The 19,717-nt window shown below is 38.0% G+C and overlaps 1 protein-coding gene across 3 annotated transcripts in view; it reads left to right on the top strand.

The window, feature by feature from the left end:
- The window catches only part of RABGAP1 (RAB GTPase activating protein 1), a 170,058-nt gene that overhangs the window by 34,182 nt on the left and 116,159 nt on the right, over positions 1-19,717 (top strand). For all 3 annotated transcript variants that reach the window (XM_010844019.1, XM_010844020.1, XM_010844021.1), the window contains 4 exons: positions 13,022-13,256; positions 14,408-14,612; positions 18,024-18,198; positions 18,781-18,938. In XM_010844019.1, coding sequence (XP_010842321.1) covers positions 13,022-13,256; positions 14,408-14,612; positions 18,024-18,198; positions 18,781-18,938 — 773 coding nt within the window. The remainder of the gene's footprint in view (positions 1-13,021; positions 13,257-14,407; positions 14,613-18,023; positions 18,199-18,780; positions 18,939-19,717) is intronic.

Raw genomic sequence — 19,717 nt, forward strand, 5'->3', positions numbered from 1 at the left:
TTGTCAGCATTGGATAAAACATCCTGGAGACCATCTTAGATTCAAAGATACAAATAGATTTAAATAGATGGGAAAAGTTGATGTTAACAGCAATCAAAGAAATGATTACAGTGATGTTAGGCAATATAGACTCTAAAACAATGTTACTAGAGATGAACACTTTATAATCTTATAAGGGTCAGTCCACCAGGAAGGTCTGACAATGTATACCCAATAAAGGAACTCCAAAATACATGAAAGCCTTGGATTTTACAGAGATGTGTTTTGGAACTGAGATTTCCTTTATAAAGCACCCTCAGGAGATACATCCTAAAAAGGATATTACTTGAAATATAGTTAACTGCTTACAGTCACAGGAAGAAAATAAGACACAGAAGCGTCTATGTCTTAACTGATTTGGAGGTGAGTCTTGTTGAGAATTTGTACCCATAGGCTAACCTTCATGTATATTTGGGGCTTGAATTTACACTACCTTCATGTTCCTAGGTTAAGAATTCCTTTTGGGCACCTGACAGGATCAATTGTAAAACTGTGGAGGGACTTGCTTACTACCCAGGCTGCATAGTATTCCCACAGATAACTATGATAAAGAATAGTGCACAATTCAGAATTTACAAAGGACAATTCATCACAAGCAAGAGTTAGCAAACCAAAACTGGCATTTGAATTATTACCTGTAACCTTAAGGTGGGCATGATTAAAATGACTAAACATTTAAAGAAAATTTTGGAAACATTGGAAAAGGACAAAATTACAAAAGATTTTAATATTCCAAGCAAACTAAAAATAGAACTTCTACAAATGAAAATTAGACTCAGTGAAATTAAAGGTGCAACAGATACGTTACCCACAAAATTCTGAGAAAATTACAGAAAATAGAATTGAAAGATGGCAAAATAAGAAAAAGCAATTAAGAAATATGGAGACTGGGATACGAAGGACCAGCAACTACCTAAGTGTTCCTTAAGAATAGAATGAGGGGAAAAAAAAAAAGAATGAGGGAGGGGGAATTCCCTGGTGGTCCAGTGGTTAGGGCTGCACTTCCATTGCAGGGGTCATGGGTTCTTTTCCTGGTTAGGCAACTGAGATCCTGCACACTGTGCAGTGTGACCAAAAATAGAATGAGGGAAAGGAAATTAACGTAACAGTGGAATATTTTCCAAAAGTGATGATATATAAACTCTCAGCTTAGAAAATCAGAATGAATCCCAACCAGTATGACAGTGTTTGGCCACCGGATGCGAAGAGCTGACTCATTTATTTGAAAAGACCCTGATGCTGGGAAAGATTGAGGGCAGGAGGAGAAGGGGACGACAGAGGATGAGATGGTTGGATGGCATCGCCAACTCAATGGACGTGAGTTTGGGTAAACTCCGGGAGTGGGTGATGGTCAGGGAGGCCTGGCGTGCTGCAGTCCATGGGGTCGCAAAGAGTCGGACACAACTGAGCGACTGAACTGAACTGATAACAGTAAAACTGCAGAACATTAGAGCCGAAGAGTAGGTCTTAAAAGGCTGAATGAGAAGATGAATAGGACCCAGTTCATGTCCTCAAGGTGGTTGCAGCTTAGGGTAGATGACAGTGGTTAAAAATGTTCCGATCATTTCTACTAGTCTTTGTAACAAATAACTCAAAAATCAGTGGCTTGAAAAACAATTTATTCTCATGATTTTGTGGGTTGACTGGGTGTTTTGCTGGCCTTATTTGGCTTCCCTGGTGGCCCAGATAGTAAAGAATCCGCCTGCAATGTGGGAGACCTGGGTTCGATCCCTGGGTTGGGAAGATCCCCTGGAGGAGGGCATGGCAACCCATTCCAGTATTCTTGCCTGGAGAATCCCATGGACAAAAGAGTCTGGTGGGTTACAGTCTGTGGGTCACAAAGAAGTTGGACACGACTGAGCGACTAAGCACAACACAGCACATTTGGATTAATGTGACTTCATTCAGCTGGTGTGTTGGCTGGGTGCTGGGCTTGACTGGGTCTCTCTTTCTATGTGGTTTTCAATTTAGGCTTCTTCCCAACAGATGTGAAAGCTGTAAGGCCTCTTTTAAATTTGAAGCTTATAAGTTACATGGTGTCACCTCTACCACATTCTTTTGTGGTAGAAAAGCAAGTCACAAGGCCAGCCCACATTTCATGGGTTTAGAGAACTAGACTGTAGTTTTTGATGAAGGAGGTGAGATTTTGTAGCCATATCTAATTTTCAACATCAGTTTAATTAGGTCAGTACCATGGTATAGGTTAACAGAAGGATGCTATAGAACAAAGCAGGCAGAAAGTTATTCTAGCTTGGGGGAGGAGTCAGGGAAGACTTCTTTAAGAGAATAAGTCCTTTAAAGGAAAGCTGTATGTGATGGTATAGTCATAAAAAAACACAGGTATTTTTCTTTATGAAATTTTCTGACAGCTCACATCAAAATCTGAGAATTTTCCATAAATTCAGAAAATGTTGCATTTCTCTACCTTGTCTTGTGTAGGAATCCTGCACCCCTTACCTCTTAGCCAAAGATACTCTTTTTTTTTTTTTAACTTTAAAATGTTGCTTGAGGGTACATTGATGAGCTAGTACTTTTGAGGCAGAAAGTTCAGTTAGATAATTTTTTAAGCTTTTGAATGTTCATAGAGTTTTCTTCTTGAAAAATCCAGCTGACATTTTGGTTGGAAAAGAGTTACCAAACTTTATTAGTTAGCAGGTACAAAAGTCACTGCTTACTTGGTATTGCCTGAATTTATCTTCTGACTCAGTTTCTGAAATTGTCTTAGAGTCAGTTGATCATGTCCTCTGAAATGCAGATCTTTTATTCAAGCAAAGTTACTAAACCATGAACACACAGTTTAATTAAGGGGATCAGAGTGGTGGTTGGATAGACACGGAAGTAAATATGTCACCATGACAAAATTCATCAAGTGCTAGAATATAGACATAAGCAGAGTTATATGAGAACGTAATTGTTACCTGAAGAAGAAGAAAAAGTTTTTCATAGAGTAGTTAACAATTCAGCAGAGCCTTAAAGAGTGTTTAACAGTTTCTCAAAGAAGAGAGTCTGTGGCATGTGGAAAGATCAAGAAGCATGAAGAGTTTGGAGTTAGGGCCACTGCATGCAGTAGAATTGAATGTGCATGCTTTTCTTTTTCTTCCTAGATGCAAATGCAAGTAGCCTTTTTGTCACTTTTTTTCTCTAATCATAGAAACAATGTATGTTTGATGTAGAAAATTCATACCATATGAAAAGTAAAGCCTAGCCTAGCCTTAATCCTATTATTTAGCACAAACTAAGTAGTTGGGGTCCTTCTTCAGTTGATTTTTAAAGATGAATGCACAAGGTTCTTTTTCCCTTCCTTTTTAAAATTAATGTCAGTAATTCCTAGTGATAATATTAGTTTGTTTTTCTGATCCTTCCTTTATATAGTAAAGTAAAGACATCAGTAATCAGAACAACTGCAGTTTATAAGTGAGGCACAAAGTGATTTAGTGATTCATCCAGGATCACAGAAAGGATGTATCATGAGCAGATTTGAGATGAGTTACTATACTTTTCAGTATCCAAACTGGACTTCTGCTTCTTTTGTGCTTTGCTTTATGACAAGCCTGAGATTTATATACTTGTTTTGAAATGGCTCAGCTGTTACCATGAAGCTGAGCAAAACTACTTGGTTTGAACCGTTTTCATTTGTATTTTTCACTGCAATATGACACAAGTAGTGGGAACTGTAGATCATCATGAATTTATCTTTAATTTCTGATTTTCTGTGGATTTTTCCAGCACACTTTCATTTCCTAAGCATGCTTTATTGAAGACATAAAATGTCCACTGGAAAAGCATCTCACACTGTGTAAAGTAGCTTTGTATAACTGGCAAAGCGAGTAGAGCCTGGTTGATACTGTTGCAGTGAAGGGAAACAGGAACTATTAAATTAGAAGTAGAAAATTAAGACCAGGAAAGGACTCTGGATATTGCCTTTGGAACATTTTGTCCATAGGTTCCCTAATGCAGTTTTGCTCTCAAGGAAATACACTTGTAGCCAATTCTGCCACTTAAGTTACTACCTTTATTTGATATTATTTAGAAATGACAGATGTTATTCCATTAATGCTTCTTTTGCACATAGTAGGTGTGTTCTTAGTTTCCTTCAGACCAAAGAAAGTGGAAGAATTATTAAAGTTATTATTTGCTTTTTTTTTTTTTAATCTCACCTCCAGTAGGTGGACCAGAGTTTATTCAAAAATAGCTGAAAGTTGAGTAGGGAGTTACTTATTGGATGCTTACTAGTTGGCAGGTACTGTGATGTGAGAAATGAGACATTCCCTATAAAAATCACATGATTCAGTGGTTCTGATGTATATAATGAGTGTCCAGAGATCATATCATTGAACCACAGCAGTCTTGTGAGATAGGTATTAACATTCTCATTTTAGAGATGGGGCAGTTGTGGCTCCCAGGGATTAATTTGCCCATAGCCACTGGAGATAGTGTCAGAGGCATGTCCCCAACTCAGATTTGTCTTACTGTGGAGCCCAGGTAGGACTCCTGAGTGTAGCTGCATAGGCTATACCCTGTGCACTCCCAGGCTGATGCTGTTCACACAGACTGTGATGTGAATGGTGCCCCCTGGAGCTGCGCCACAAGCCAACTCTTGGTCCAGTTTTTTCCTGTACTATATAAGTAGAATTATAAATAAATCATTCACTGAGCAGTCTCTGTCCTCGCAAACATCTATGTCTGTGTTTGACTACTTTATGCTTAAATGTTTTTTTCCTCTCGATTCAGGAATGTTTTAAACAACTCTCCCCTCCTCTACTTAAAGATTACATGGAGATGAACACAAACCAGTACGTGACCGTTAGTTATCTATGTATATCTGCTTTGCTTTCTTATTTTTATATTTGGGCTAAATTAAGTTAGAAGTGTTTTTTGGACTTCAGATAATTGTGTTTTGTTGTTGTTATTCAGTCGCTATGTCCAGCTCTTTGCAGTCCCATCAACTGCAGCATGCCAGGCTTCCCTGTCCTTCACTGTCTCCCAGAGTTTGCTCAAACCTCATGTCCATTGAGTCAGATGCCATCCAGCCATCTCATCCTCTGTTGTCCCCTTCTCCTTTTGCCCTCAGTCTTTCCCAGCATCAGGGTCTTTTCCAGTGAGTCAGCTGTTCACAACAGGTGGCCAAAGTATTGGAGCTTCAGCATCAGTCCTTCCAATAATATTCAGGGTTGATTTCCTTAGGATTGACTGGTTTGATGTCCTTGCTGTCTAAGGGACTCAAGAATCTTCTCCAGCACCTTAGTTCGAAAGTATCAATTGTTCAGTGCTCAACCTTCTTTATGGTCCAACTCTCACAACTGTACATGACTACTGGAAAAAATAGCTTTGACTGTATGGACCTTTGTAACATGCTATTAGTATTTGGTCCTGCCCAGTATTCTTACAGTAAATGTAAAACGTTAATGACATTCATAATTATAGGAAATGATGATATTTGTTTTTAAGTAGTTAACAAAGCTAAAATAAATCATTCAGATTTGCTTAACTGTCACAAAAACCAAAATTTATAGACCATCCAGATTAGATAAAATAATACTTTGGTTTTTATTTTTGGCATTTATAAAGTTCATTTCATTAAACATGTATTGTAGATACACTTTGTACCTGTCACTACATCAGGCTTTGGGAATATAAAGATAATTTAAGAGAGTCTCTGCTATCTAATAATGCCCAGTCTGGCCAAAGGGGCTCACTAAGCAGATATTCACTAAAATATGTAGCAATGCACGCCCTAAAAAGGGAATGATTAAAGCCCATGTATGAGGCTTAAGGTCTCCCAGAGGAGGTAAACAAATTTAAGCTTGGTGTTTAAGAGTAGAAAGGCAAGCGAGAGGGTTTTCCAGGAAAGGGAACAATCTATGCAAAGCTTCAATGTTAGAAACTTTGTGATGTGTCTTGGGGAATTTGAGTGGCTTGATGTGACTGCTAAGAGATGAGAAGGTAATTAGGGTTGTGAGAAACTCATAGGACATAGAAATGATATTGGGCTTTGTCTTAAGGACATTGAGGAAACTTGGAAGAGGTTAAAAATCAGGCAGTGCTTGATGAGAAGTAAAATTTGCAGTTGTAACTTGACTGGCCAAATGAATGATAGATCAGAGAGGAGAAAGAAGGCATGGAAACCACTACCTTTCCAATAGGCTGATGTAAATCCAAAGAGGTTCCTATGCTGGTAACTATGCAGAGACATGGAGGAAAATGCCCAACTGAGCAAGGATCAGTAGGATTTGTGAGTAGCGTGTGAGTGAGAGGGATGAAGGATGACTGTAATCCTTCATTTGGTTGCTGAGTGGATGGATAGTAGTGCAATTTATTGATTAAAAAAAAACAGAGAAGAGGATTAGTTTTGACACAGTAAGTTTGGAGTATCTGCCTGAAGGTGTCTGTCCAGTAGAGGGTGAGGGATTGTAGATGCATATTAGGGGTTGTTTATATATCGTTGGAGTGCATAAAATGGCATTGGGAAATCTGTAAAATGAAGTTATTGCCAAAAACAGAATCCTGGATGAACACCTTTTGAGGGCTGTTGTAGGGAAAAGGAACAGTTGTGTTCTCAAGTTTCATCTTTCATAGAAATCACATTTTTTCCAGATTTTAAAAAAATAGCCTTTATTTTGAAGAGCAGTTTTAGATTCACAGCAAAATTAAGAAAAAGGAACAGAGATTTACCATATAACCTCTGCCTCCGTATTGCATAGCCTCTCCTATTATCATTATCCTCTTTCAAGTTTAAGTCAAGTCTGTTGAGAAATTAGACTTCCCTGGCAGTCCAATGGTTAATACTCTGAGCTTCCAAAACAGGGGGCGTGGGTTTGATCCCTGGTTGGAGAACTAAGGGCCCCACATGCTGCAGGGCATAGCCAAAAGGAAAAAAAGTATTGAGGTAAAATTTACACACAGTAAAATACGGCCCTTTTAGGTATACAATTCTATGAAGTTTAATTAATGTAAACTTTTATTATGTAATGACTACCATAATCAAGGTACAGAATATTTTCATTACTCTAAAAAGACCCAGCCTCTGTCAGTCAATCTGATTTCTGTCTCTGCTGCTGCTGCTGCTCCTGCTGCTAAGTCACTTCAGTCGTGTCCGACTCTGTGTGACCCCATAGACGGCAACCCACCAGGCTCCCCCATCCCTGGGATTCTCCAGGCAAGAACACTGGAGTGGGTTGCCATTTCCTTCTCCAATGCATGAAAGTGAAGTCACTCAGTCGTATCTGACTCGTAGCGACCCCATGGACTGCAGCCTACCAGGCTCCTCCATCCATGGGATTTTCCAGGCAGGAGTACTGGAGTGGGGTGCCATTGCCTTCTCTGGATTTTTATCTCTAGCTTTGCCTTTTCCAGAATGCCATGTAAATTGAATCATACAGTATATAGCCTTTTTGTCTGTTTGTTTTATTTAGAGTATTTTGTGTTATCCGTGTTGTTTTAATATTAGTAATTCATTCCTTTTTATTGCTGAAAGTGAAAGTGAAGTCGCTCAGTCGTGTCCGACTCTTTGCCACCCCATGGACCGTAGCCTACCATGCTCCTCTGTCCATGGGATTTTCCAGGCAAGAGTACTGGAGTGGGGTGCCATTTCCTTCTCCACAGGATCTGAACCTGGGTCTCCCACATTGTAGGTAGATGCTTTACCGTCCTAGCTGGTATTCAATTGTATAGCTATATGGAAGTTATCCATTCATCACTTGATAAACATTTACTTTGTACTCAGCTTTTGGCAATTATGAATAATGCTGCTGTAAGCATTCACAAAAGTACACTTCATTTTTTTTCTTTTATGCATGCTTTCTGTGTCCTAAGAAATCTTTGTGGCCCAGGATCACAAAGACTTTGTCCTTTGTGTTTTCTTCTGTAAACATTATAGTTTTCAGATTTACATTTAGATCTGCAATCCATTTTGCATTAATTTTTGTATGTCATGTAATGTTTGCATTTGTTTGATGTAAGGTTAGTTATTTCAGCACCATTTGTTTTAATTTATTACCTTTCTCTTGAGTTACCTAGCCAACTTTGTTGAAAACAATTGGCCATGTATGTGTAGGTCTATTTCTGAGTTCTGTTCTGTTTTGTTGGTCTGTATACCTGTCCTTTCAATAATACCAGTATTTTGATTGCTTAAGCTGCAACTACACTTATTTTGAAGATGATCATGGTATCTGTTAAGAATGCTGTTGGCAGCAAGAAACAGAAAGCCCTGCTGAAAATGAGTTTATTTTTCTGTTATAACAGGAAGTCAGAGATAAACAGTTGCTGGTTTAAGCTCTTCATTTATAGGATGGATGAACAAAACTGTACCCTGCTGGCCTCATCTGGCCTGACAACTGTTTCGTAAATCACCTGTGAAGGTTCTTTAAAATGTATATGTCAAGGCTTTATCTCTGAGACTAACTTAGTTGCTAGGGTAGGAAGTAAGTGAATAGAGGGACGATCAAGTATTTTAATATTAACGTGCTTCCTGGTGATACTGGTAATTGTATTGTGCAGTCATGAACCATTAATCTAAGGTTGGTTCCCAGACTAGCAACATCACCATCACCTGGAAACTTTAAAAATTCTAATTATCAGTCCTGTGCCAGCCTTGCTGCTGCTGCTTCTGCTAACTCACTTCAGTCGTGTCTGACTATGTGCAACCCCATAGATGGCAGCCCACCAGGCTCCGCCGTCCCTGGGATCCTCCAGGCAAGAACACTGGAGTGGGTTGCCATTCCCTTCTCCAGTGCATGAAAGTAAAAAGAGAAAGTGAAGTCACTCAGTCGTGTCCGACTCTTCGCGACCCCATGGACTGCAGCCTACCAGGCTCCTCGGTCCATGGGATTTTCCAGGAAAGAGTACCAGAGTGGGTTGCCATTGCCTTCTCCAGGAATTCTTCTAGGGCTCAACAGATTGTATTTTACCACGTTCTTCAGGTGCCAAAGTCCAGTTCACTTTAGTCGCTCAGTCGTGTCTGACTGTTTGGGACCCCATGAATCGCAGCATGCCAGGCCTCCCTGTCCATCACCAACTCCCGGAGTTCACTCAAACTCATGTCCATTGACTCGGTGATGCCATCCAGCCATCTCATCCTCTGTCACCCCCTTTTCCTCCTGCCCCTAATCCCTCCCAGCATCAGAGTCTTTACCAGTGAGTCAACTCTCTGCGTGAGATGGCCAAAATACTGAAGTTTCAGCTTTCGTATCATTCCTTCCAAAGAAATCTCAGGGCTGATCTCCTTTAGAATGGACTGGTTGGATCTCCTTGCAGTCCAAGGGACTCTCAAGAGTCTTCTCCAACACCACAGTTCAAAAGCATCAATTCTTCGGCATTCAGCTTTCTTCACAGTACCAACTCTCACATCCATACATGATCACTGGAAAAACCATAGCCTTGACTAGACGGACCTTTGTTGGCAAAGTAATGTCTCTGCTTTTGAATATGCTATCTAGGTTGGTCATAACTTTCCTTCCAAGGAGTAAGCGTCTTTTAATTTCATGGCTGCAGTCACCATCTGCAGTGATTTTGGACCCCAGAAAAGTCAATCCGACACTGTTTCCACTGTTTCCCCATCTATTTCCCATGAAGTGACGGGATCAGATGCCATGATCTTAGTTTTCTGAATGTTAAGCTTTAAGCCAACTTTTTCACTCTCCTCTTTCACCTTCATCAAGAGGCTTTTTAGTTCCTCTTCACTTTCTGCCATAAGGGTGGTGTCATCTGCATATCTGAGGTTATTGATATTTTCCCCAGCAATCTTGATAACAGCTTGTGATTCTTCTAGCCCAGCGTTTCTCATGATGTATTCTGCATATAAGTTAAATAAGCAGGGTGACAATATACAGCCTTGACATACTCCTTTTCCTATTTGGAACCAGTCTGTTGTTCCACGTCCAGTTCTAACTGTTGCTTCCTGACCTGCATATAGGTTTCTCAAGAGGCAGGTCAGGTGGTCTGGTATTTCCATATCTTTCAGAATTTTCCACAGTTTATTGTGATCCACACCAGTCAAAGGCTTTGGCATAGTCAATAAAGCAGAAATATATGTTTTTCTGGAACTCTTTTGCTCTTTCCATGATCCAGCGGATGTTGGCAATTTGATCTCTGGTTCCTCTGCCTTTTCTAAAACCAGCTTGAACATCTAGAAGTTCATGGTTCACGTATTGCTGAAGCCTGACTTGGAGAATTTTGAGCATTACTTTACTAGCGTGTGAAATGAATGCAATTGTGCGGCAGTTTGAGCATTCTTTGGCATTGCCCTTCTTTGGGATTGGAATGAAAACTGACCTTTTCCAGTCCTGTGGCCACTGCTGAGTTTTCCAAATTTGCTGACATATTGAGTGCAGCACTTTCACAGCATCATCGTTCAGGATTTGAAATAGCTCAACTGGAATTCCATCACCTCCACTAGCTTTGTTCATAGTGATGCTTTCTAAGGCCCACTTGACTTCACATTCTAGGATGTCTGGCTCTAGGTGAGTGATCACACCATTGTGCCAAAGTTAGGGAACCTTAAAAGGCATTGCTGAATGTTTCCCATATGGAAACATTCAGATTAACTTACTGTCTTAAAAAAAAAAAAAAAAGACTTAATTGAGATAAGTATTATTAAATAAATTATGTCACATATGGTTAAGTTTGAAATTGGATTGAAGGTGCACAAATGATCTAAATGGTAAGTGTTGAGTATTATATTGAAACTAATTATTCACAGCATAAGTTAGGTTGCTATTTTTAAGCAGCTTTTAGAAATCAGCATTGTTGTGTCCTGCATTAGTTTTCCTATATTTAAGGAAGTGTTAAGGAAATAGAAGCCAGTTCTTACGTTTGTAGACTTTATAAATAAGGGAAGAATACAAGATAAACATGTATAAACATGAAAGACAAACACGTAAACATGTTTCTTTTTGTGGTATGTTTTGTGAATATATTACAATGGAGGTAGCCTATCTAAAAGAAAACTTGTTTATTTATCCTATATATCAAAGAAAAAACAGTACCTCATAGCATGTGAAATATGTCTTCAGTTTAGCTTGCTCTTTAATTATAGCCTTCCCAGTTAAAATTACTATTGCTTAAACATGGAGTCTAATATCTTCATCAGTTATAGGACGCTCTAGCTATCCTACTTATTTCTCCTTCCCCTTGGAAAATAGTTTAGGTTCAGTTCGGCTATCGTTTATTTATTGCATGTGATACAGGATATCTTACCTAGTTCTGAAAAAAATAGATTAATTGAAACTAAGTACTAGATTGTTTTTTATGTGCTTTAAGAAACTTCTGAAAGCAGACTTCTGAATAAAAGAATTTGATTGCACTTGTGATGTGTAGAATCAGGTTTCAGTTCAGCTGAGTTGCTCAGTTGTGTCCGACTCTTTTCAACCCCATGAATCACAGCACGCCAGGCCTCCCTGTCCATCACCAACTCCCGGAGTTCACTCAAACTCATGTCCATTGAGTCGGTGATGCCATCCAGCCATCTCATCCTCTGTCACCCCCTTTTCCTCCTGCCCCTAATCCCTCCCAGCATCAGAGTCTTTACCAGTGAGTCAACTCTCTGCGTGAGATGGCCAAAATACTGAAGTTTCAGCTTTCGTATCATTCCTTCCAAAGAAATCTCAGGGCTGATCTCCTTCAGAATGGACTGGTTGGATCTCCTTGCAGTCCAAGGGACTCTCAAGAGCGTTCTCCAGTACCACAGTTCAAAAGCATCAATTCGTCGATGCTCAGCTTTCTTCACAGTCCAACTCTCACATCCATACATGACTACTGGAAAAACCATAGCCTTGACTAGACGGACCTTTAGGTATAGCAAAGAGTTAAAAATATTTGACTGAATTGTAGTTCCAATAGCAGTAATTCTGAATATAGAAGGAAGTTAAAAACAGACTCTTAAATTGCAGCCAGAGACTGAATACCTCTCCAGTCCTTTTTTCTGAGGCAAGAATAGCTGACATATTGGGAAAAGGTAGCAATAAAGACTCAATCATAGTTTACATCGAAAGGGGCTTGACTTTATATAGAGTTACAAAAATGTTTGAACTGGGATCCTTGGTAGGTAGTCCAGAGTACTGCTGCTATTGGAATTTTGCTTCCTAACTTGTGTCTTCAATTTTACTGTGAAGACCTCTTTGTCTTCAACAATCTCATAGCCCCACTCATTTAAATTTTTGTCTGGTTTTGGTCTTTAGAAACTTGCCTAAATCAGTACTTTTTTTCATCATGATTTCCTTTTCCTGCATTAATTCTCTGCTAATTTTTCTAGTGTTTCTTGAATAAGCATTTAATGATAATACTGGGTTTTGTCACTTGTGGTTTTCCTTAGCATTGGGTAGTCTTCATTTGATCTTTTACTTGTTTACTTCCTTGTTGAGCAACAGTAATAAACCATCATGACTCTAGAAAAATCCTTGACATTGAAATGGAGTGCTTCTGTTCTTCGGGTCATTTTCTACTTACGTCTCCCCAGCTTTATTCAAGTGTTGAGAACTTTAAGAACTGTTTATGTCAGAGAAGTCTCCCTTAAGAGACTGCCTTATAGCAACAATGGTAAAGTGCATGTGATGGTTTATTACCTAATATATATGTTTGCACTGGTCATTTTTGGAAGCAAACACATTTTCCCTTTTCCTTAAGGATAAGAGAAGCTTCTCCTCTTAATAAGCTTTATTTCTTAACAGACAAGTAAAATTTTAAAAATTTTAGTTGTTGTGATTTTAGAATACTGTAGAAAACTTTCAATAAAATTGACAGATTATAACATGTATTTCTGGGTATTAGTCTCAAATTCACTGTACACTTTTTCATGAATATTTGTATGAATTAAGAGAGCAGCTGCAGCTCTTATTTATTGCAGATCTTGCTTTATTTTTTTAAAACATTCAGAAGATATCTATATATCAAAAGAATTGCTAATGATTTTCTCTAGATGTGGACCCATTTTAATCAATATTGGCCTCTTTCTCTCACTTCGCTGACTGCATGTATTTGTGACCCTTAGATTATAGGGAATGGAAGTGAACAGCAGCTGCAAAAAGAGCTAGCAGATGTGCTGATGGATCCTCCAATGGACGACCAGCCAGGGGACAAGGAGCTTGTGGAAAGGTCACAGCTGGATGGCGAAGGAGATGGGCCTCTTTCTAATCAACTCTCAGCTTCATCCACCATTAACCCTGTGTCATTAGTAGGGCTCCAGAAACCAGAGATGAGCCTGCCAGTGAAACCTGGACAAGGAGGTTAGGATTGCTGCATTGCTTGCATAACGGAAGGTTATTGTTTTTAATATTTGAGTGTCCATTTTGTACTAGGTTTGATGCAGAGGAAGCAAAAATCGTATCTATATTATCTAGAAGCTTCCAATACGAGATTGAGGGGGATGTGAGAGGAATAAATACATGGACCATTCTGATTTCCCTTTAAATGTATGTCATTAAAAAAGTTTTTTTTATTGGTGTGTAGTTAATTTACAATGTTAGTTTCAGGTGGAAGGCCCAGTGAATCAGTTACACATATGTTGACTCTAAATGTATGTCATTTATAGCAAAGGAAAAAAACCAGTTATATAACAGTGAGGCAGTGTTAGAGTGCTTAAAGAATTTTTTCAGGAAAAAATAATTTGAGTATGGTATTGGGAAATTGGATATTGGCTGAAGGAGAAGGGGACAACAGGATGAGATGGTTGGATGGCATCACCAACTCGATGGACATGAGTGTGAGTAAGCTCCAGGAATTGGTGATGGACAGGGAAGCCTGGCGTGCTGCAGTCCATGGAATCACAGAGTCGGACACGAATGAGCAACTGACTGATTGGGGAAATAGAGAAATAATTCTTGGTGAAGAAAATGTTTGCCTTAGGCCTGCTTGGTGGGAATAGTTGTCAAATTGAAAAAAGGGACCTGAAAGACAAGGAAGAAAAAGACAGTTATGAAGGTTCTTTGAGGAAAAGTAGAATATTAAAACTGTAAATGTTTATTGGGAAAGGAAAGGCAGGGGGACTGAGAGAACATGATAAAGTAACTAAGATGATGAATAAGAGAAATCATTATAATAGAACAGATAAGAAAGAAGAAAGAGGATTTTTCAGGGTGGTAAAATACTAAATGTATTACTGACCTAAATGTAAATTATAAAGTCAAAACAAATTATAAGAGATAAATCAGATCTGAATCTCAGGTCACCATTTAGGTTAAGGATTGAAACTATAGCCATACCTAAAAATTTTAGTGTTGGTGACAAGTTCTGGTGTGAGATTTCTGACTTTAATTTTCTTCTGGGAAAGTGACGAATTTAATTTTAGAACCTAAACGTAGCTTGTAGAGTTTTACTTAATATTCATGTTAACAAAATATCAAAGTGAAAATAATCACTTCCTTATTGTTTCTTTCAGATTCTGAAGGGTCAAGTCCTTTCACACCAGTGGCAGATGAGGACAGTGTAGTTTTCAGCAAACTAACTTATTTAGGCTGTGCCTCAGTAAATGCTCCCAGGAGTGAAGTGGAAGCCTTGAGGATGATGTCCATCTTAAGGGGCCAGTGTCAGATCTCACTAGATGTAACCCTGTCAGTGCCGAATGTATCTGAAGGAACTGTGAGGTAAGACCAGCCTTCTAGAAATATTTGTAACATTTGATCAGATTTCTCACCTACAGTTTTATAACAAAGCAAGAGTGAACAAAATACATAATTACTTTATTCTTGTAGTAGTTAATTCTTTTGGCACTTAGTTTTCATGTCTTCCAAGGATTGTGACCTTTTATGAAAAATAGTCACTTGTTTGAGCAGTTTTTTATACTCTTCCTCACCCTAATTCTTTGTAACACTAGAAATTTAAGTGTTTTGGGGATTATTGAAATATGTTGACCTAAGAGTCTGCCTAACAATTTACATTTTCCATGTGCCCCCCAATAAAAATACTAGCTTGACACATTAGTTGAAAAGAAATTTCATACTGACTTTGGAAATTACAGAAACCTGTTGGTAAATATTAACTATTTCAGTGTTCAGTTCAGTCACTCAGTCGTGTCCGACTCTTTGCGACCCCATGAACCGCCGCACGCCAGGCCTCCCTGTCCATCACCAACTGCTGGAGTCCACCCAAACCCTTGTCCATTGAGTCAGTGATGCCATCCAACCATCTCATCCTCTGTCGTCCCCTTCTCCTCCTGCCCTCAGTCCCTCCCAGCATCAGGGTCTTTTCCAATGAGTCAACCCTTCGTGTGAGGTGGCCAAAGTATTGGAGTTTCAGCCGCAACATCAGTCCTTCCAGTGACTTCCAATGAACACCCAGGACTGATCTCCTTTAGGATGGACTGGTTGGATCTTGCAATCCATGGGACTCACAAGAGTCTTCTCCAGTACCACAGTTCAAAAGCATCAATTCTTTGGCGTTCAGCTTTCTTTATAGTCCAACTCTCACTTCCATACATGACCACTGGAAAAACCATAGCCTTGACTAGACAGTAGTTCCTAAATTTTTAAGATGAGGATACTGAAGCTCAGAGAAGTCTCTTGATAGGGCTATTGTTTATACTAACTGAAACAGGTCACAGTGTTTAAATGTAGTCAGATGTCTGTATCAGCTAACTAAATACAAAACTAGCTTTGTTGTAAAAAATGCGTACTTATTTCAGAAAAATCAAAGAACACAAATAAGCAAAAATTTAGAAAATTACTCTTAACTTTTTTACTGAAGTATAGTTGATTTATAATGTTGTGCCAATCTCTGCTATATAGCAGAGTGAGTCAGTTATGCACATACAGACTTTTTTTCCTTAATTTTTTTTTTGTGGTTTATCACAGGACATTGAATATAGTTTCCTGTGCTATACAGTAGTACCTTGTTGTTTATCCTATATATGATAGTTTACGTCTGCTAATCCCGTACTCCTAGTCCGTCCCTCCCTCGCGCCCCTGACCCCCAGCAACCACAAGTTTATTCTCTATGCTTCTGTTTTGTAGATAAGTTCATTTGTGACATATTTTAGGTTAGGAAATGGTCTTAATTCTACTCTCCCATTGGTAAATAACAGTTAACATCTTGGTTTATTAAGACCCTTTTTGTGTAGTTGTAGGTATATTTGTCTATGTGTATATACCTACATATATATGCAAGTATAATTCTACAACTCTTAGAATCAGCATTTTTAGCATCAGTGGAATTACATAATATATAACATGCTTTGTTATATGGTGAATCTTTCCATATCAATAAATATGCTTAATTATTATAATTTATGATGGCACATGATGGGCTTTTCAGAAATAACCAGTCTAATGTTACATATTTTAGTTGTTTTAATGATAAAAGTGTTACTAATAATAGCTAATATTAAACTTTTATTATATGGGCATGTAAGTTGGGCTTCTGTTGTGGCTCAGCTGGTAAAGAATCCGCCCGCAATGCAGGAGACCTGGATTCGATCCCTGGGTTGGGGAGAGCCCCTGGAGAAGGGAAAGGCTACCCACTCCAGGGTTCTGGCCTAGAGAATTCCATGGACTGTTTAGTTCTTTGGGTCGCAAAGAATCAGACACGACTGAGCAACTTTTACTTACTTACATAAGTGCTTAACCTGTCGTTTTCTTATAAGTAGTATTTTTGAGCTAAATTTTAATGTATTTTTAAATTTCCTTAGGATTAGTTCCTAGAAGTAGATTCACTGGTGGGTCAAAGATTTGCCCATTTTTATGGTTTTTGATATATTGCCAAATGGCCATCTAGAAATATTGATCTAGCTTGTACGTTTGTGAGCAGTGTATGAGAATATCTGTTTCTCTGCCCTCAAGCATTTTGGATTTTTATGGTAGTAGAGTTGTAGCTGCATATGGATAGTAGTAGTAGTAAGTTAATTAATATTCCAATGATCTGCATATGTAATTCTTCTCTTGAGTGTTTAAAGAACTATTTTGCAAAGATTCATGAATATTAATTTTAATTGTATTTATTAATGTGAAGCTTAGTAACATTTATTTAGCCTTTTTTTTTTTTTTTTTCCTTTTGCCATGATGTGACTTGGGCAACTTGAGTGAAAGCACTAAGTCCTAACCACTAACTGCCAGGGAATTCCCTAAAACTCATTTTTATATGATTCTTAGTCAATAGTCATTCCCCTGACTGAAGTTATACTTTGTTCTAATATATTTTAATTCTATAAAGACATGAGAAAATTAGTCTCTCTTACCTCATGTTTTCAGAGTCTTTATCAAAGTGCCTTTGAATTTGAATTAGTTCCCCTTCTTAGGTATTTCCATTATCCCCTAGGCTTTCCCATTGATGGCTCTGCCCATTCTGTGTTCATAATTTCATAACTTCATAATTTCAATTTTTTGTATTGTCAGGGCCCAGGATGGAGCCTGGGATGTTGTGTAGGTATCACATAAATATTTGTTGAATGAATACATTTTTGAGTGAATGATATCCATTTAATTTTCAGTGAGTGGCATCCTTTTGATTTTATTAATGAAGTTTTTTTTCCTTCGGTGTTAATGTTTTGTAAGTGTCTCTTCCTTATTTGCCATGAAGCAAAAGAACATGTTTCACTCTGAAAAACTACATCATTATTTTAGTTTTTAAAATAATAAAGCAGCTTAGGTCATTCTGTTAGGAGATACTGAGAAGCACAACTTTAGTGATCTGTTTTGGTAGTCTAATTTACCCATTATTTTTTATGTAGTTATAGACTATTTAAGAAACATTAATATTATTTATGCTTTCCTGATTGCCTCCCTAAAATAGGGGATTATGTAGTTTTTAGTACTATGGAATTGTGTAATCAGTTATTTTAAGACCCCACATATAACTTACTTATCAAGATTGAAGATTAATATGATTTCTGTGTGCTCAGTCGTTTCCAATTCTTTGTGACCCTTTGGACTGTAGACTGCCAGGCTCAAGAAATGATTTATATGATCTTTTTGCTAGAAAGATGAGTCTTGAATCATAATGTGAACATAGTGAAAATTGTCTACAGTAGCTCTACTCTCTTTATGTATATTTTTTCTGAACAGACTCTTAGATCCTCAGACAAACACTGAAATAGCAAACTACCCTATCTACAAAATCCTTTTCTGTGTCAGAGGGCATGATGGAACTCCTGAGAGTGACTGTTTTGCTTTCACTGAAAGTCATTACAATGCAGAGCTCTTCAGAATACATGTCTTTCGGTGTGAAATACAAGAAGCTGTAAGTACTGAAGAGGGAAATGTCTACAGATGAAACTTCATCTTCACCCTTGAATCATTGAAATGATTATAGTATTTTCTGTGGTCATTTATAAGCCAAATTAAATTCTCTGCTACTGTTTTATTTGTTCCATTTTGATGGCCTGAAATATGAATAAAAGTTTGGTTAGCCAGAACCTTGTTGTTGCTAAGAGCGTCAGAGGAGACCAATTGACCGCTGTTTAAATGCATTAAATCGGCATCTTGCTTCTAGCAATGACATATTTGCAAACTATTCTTATAGAATTAAACTTGGAGGATTATTCTTTATTACAATAAATATATTCAAGTAATTCCTAACAATTTTGGAAATCATCTTTCAATTGGATTTCTAGTGTTCACAGTCATTCCTTTTTTACAATCTCTACTCTGGTCATTTTTAGTGTTGTTTGCTTTATAGGTCTAATAAATTTGATAATTTATTAAAAAAATGAGTGAAGGAAAGGTGAACTACCTCCCTCAAACAACGTAGGTCACCTTCAGCCTTAACAAAAGTATTTTACTTTTTTAATAACAGCCCATCTCCTAACATTTTTGGTTGTAGGTGAGCCGGATACTTTACAGTTTTGCCACTGCCTTCCGCCGTTCTGCCAAGCAGACCCCACTTTCAGCAACTGCTGCGCCTCAGACTCCAGACAGTGACATCTTTACCTTCTCTGTGTCTCTAGAAATAAAAGAAGATGATGGTAAAGGTTATTTTAGGTAGGGCATCTTACTTTATTCTTTTTATTTGAGTTTGTATTAACATGCTAAACTATCTGTGCTTTTACGGAAATTCTAGGTCAGATTACCTAACCTTTATATTATATATTATATAATGATTGCTTTTATAGGTAGAGTTTTTTTTTTAATGTAAGTGATAAAGGAAAATAAATAGGCAAATTGCCAAGGCAAGATTTAAAGAATTTTAATAAAAAAAATTATTTCATGTAGGGAAATATGTTACCATGTTCTTTTAGTAAGACTAAAAGTAGCTGGCTGACAGCTTTTATTAAACATAGAACTACATCACCTGGGTCTATAGCTGGATTTGTTTTGCTAGAGTTTTTTTCTGTTTTGTTTTTTGGTTGGTTGGTGTATTTGTTTTAATAATCTAAATATCTTAAAGCTATTGAAATCAAGATTTATCATTAAAATTTAATGGAGCACATTGGGAAGGGAGAAATATGGTGTGTATCTGAAGTGTGACCTTGCATATAGGGTCAAAAATAACTTGTTCTGGTTTTTAAGTAGTAAAAATAACCCTGGAATAGAAATTAAAATTTAGGATTAGTTTACTTATTGCTACCATTACACTGTGACCTTTTCCAAGTTTCTTTACATTTCGGACATTCAGTTCAGTTCAGTCGCTCAGTCGTGTCTGACTTCTTGCGACTCCATGAATCGCAGCACACCAGGCCTCCCTATCCATCACCAACTCCCGGAGTTCACCCAAACTTATGTCCATTGAGTCGGTGATGCCATCCAGCCATCTCATCCTC

Source organism: Bison bison, unplaced genomic scaffold, assembly GCF_000754665.1.
Source record: "Bison bison bison isolate TAMUID 2011002044 unplaced genomic scaffold, Bison_UMD1.0 scf7180017864193, whole genome shotgun sequence".
In the NCBI taxonomy this organism is placed as follows: domain Eukaryota; kingdom Metazoa; phylum Chordata; class Mammalia; order Artiodactyla; family Bovidae; genus Bison; species Bison bison.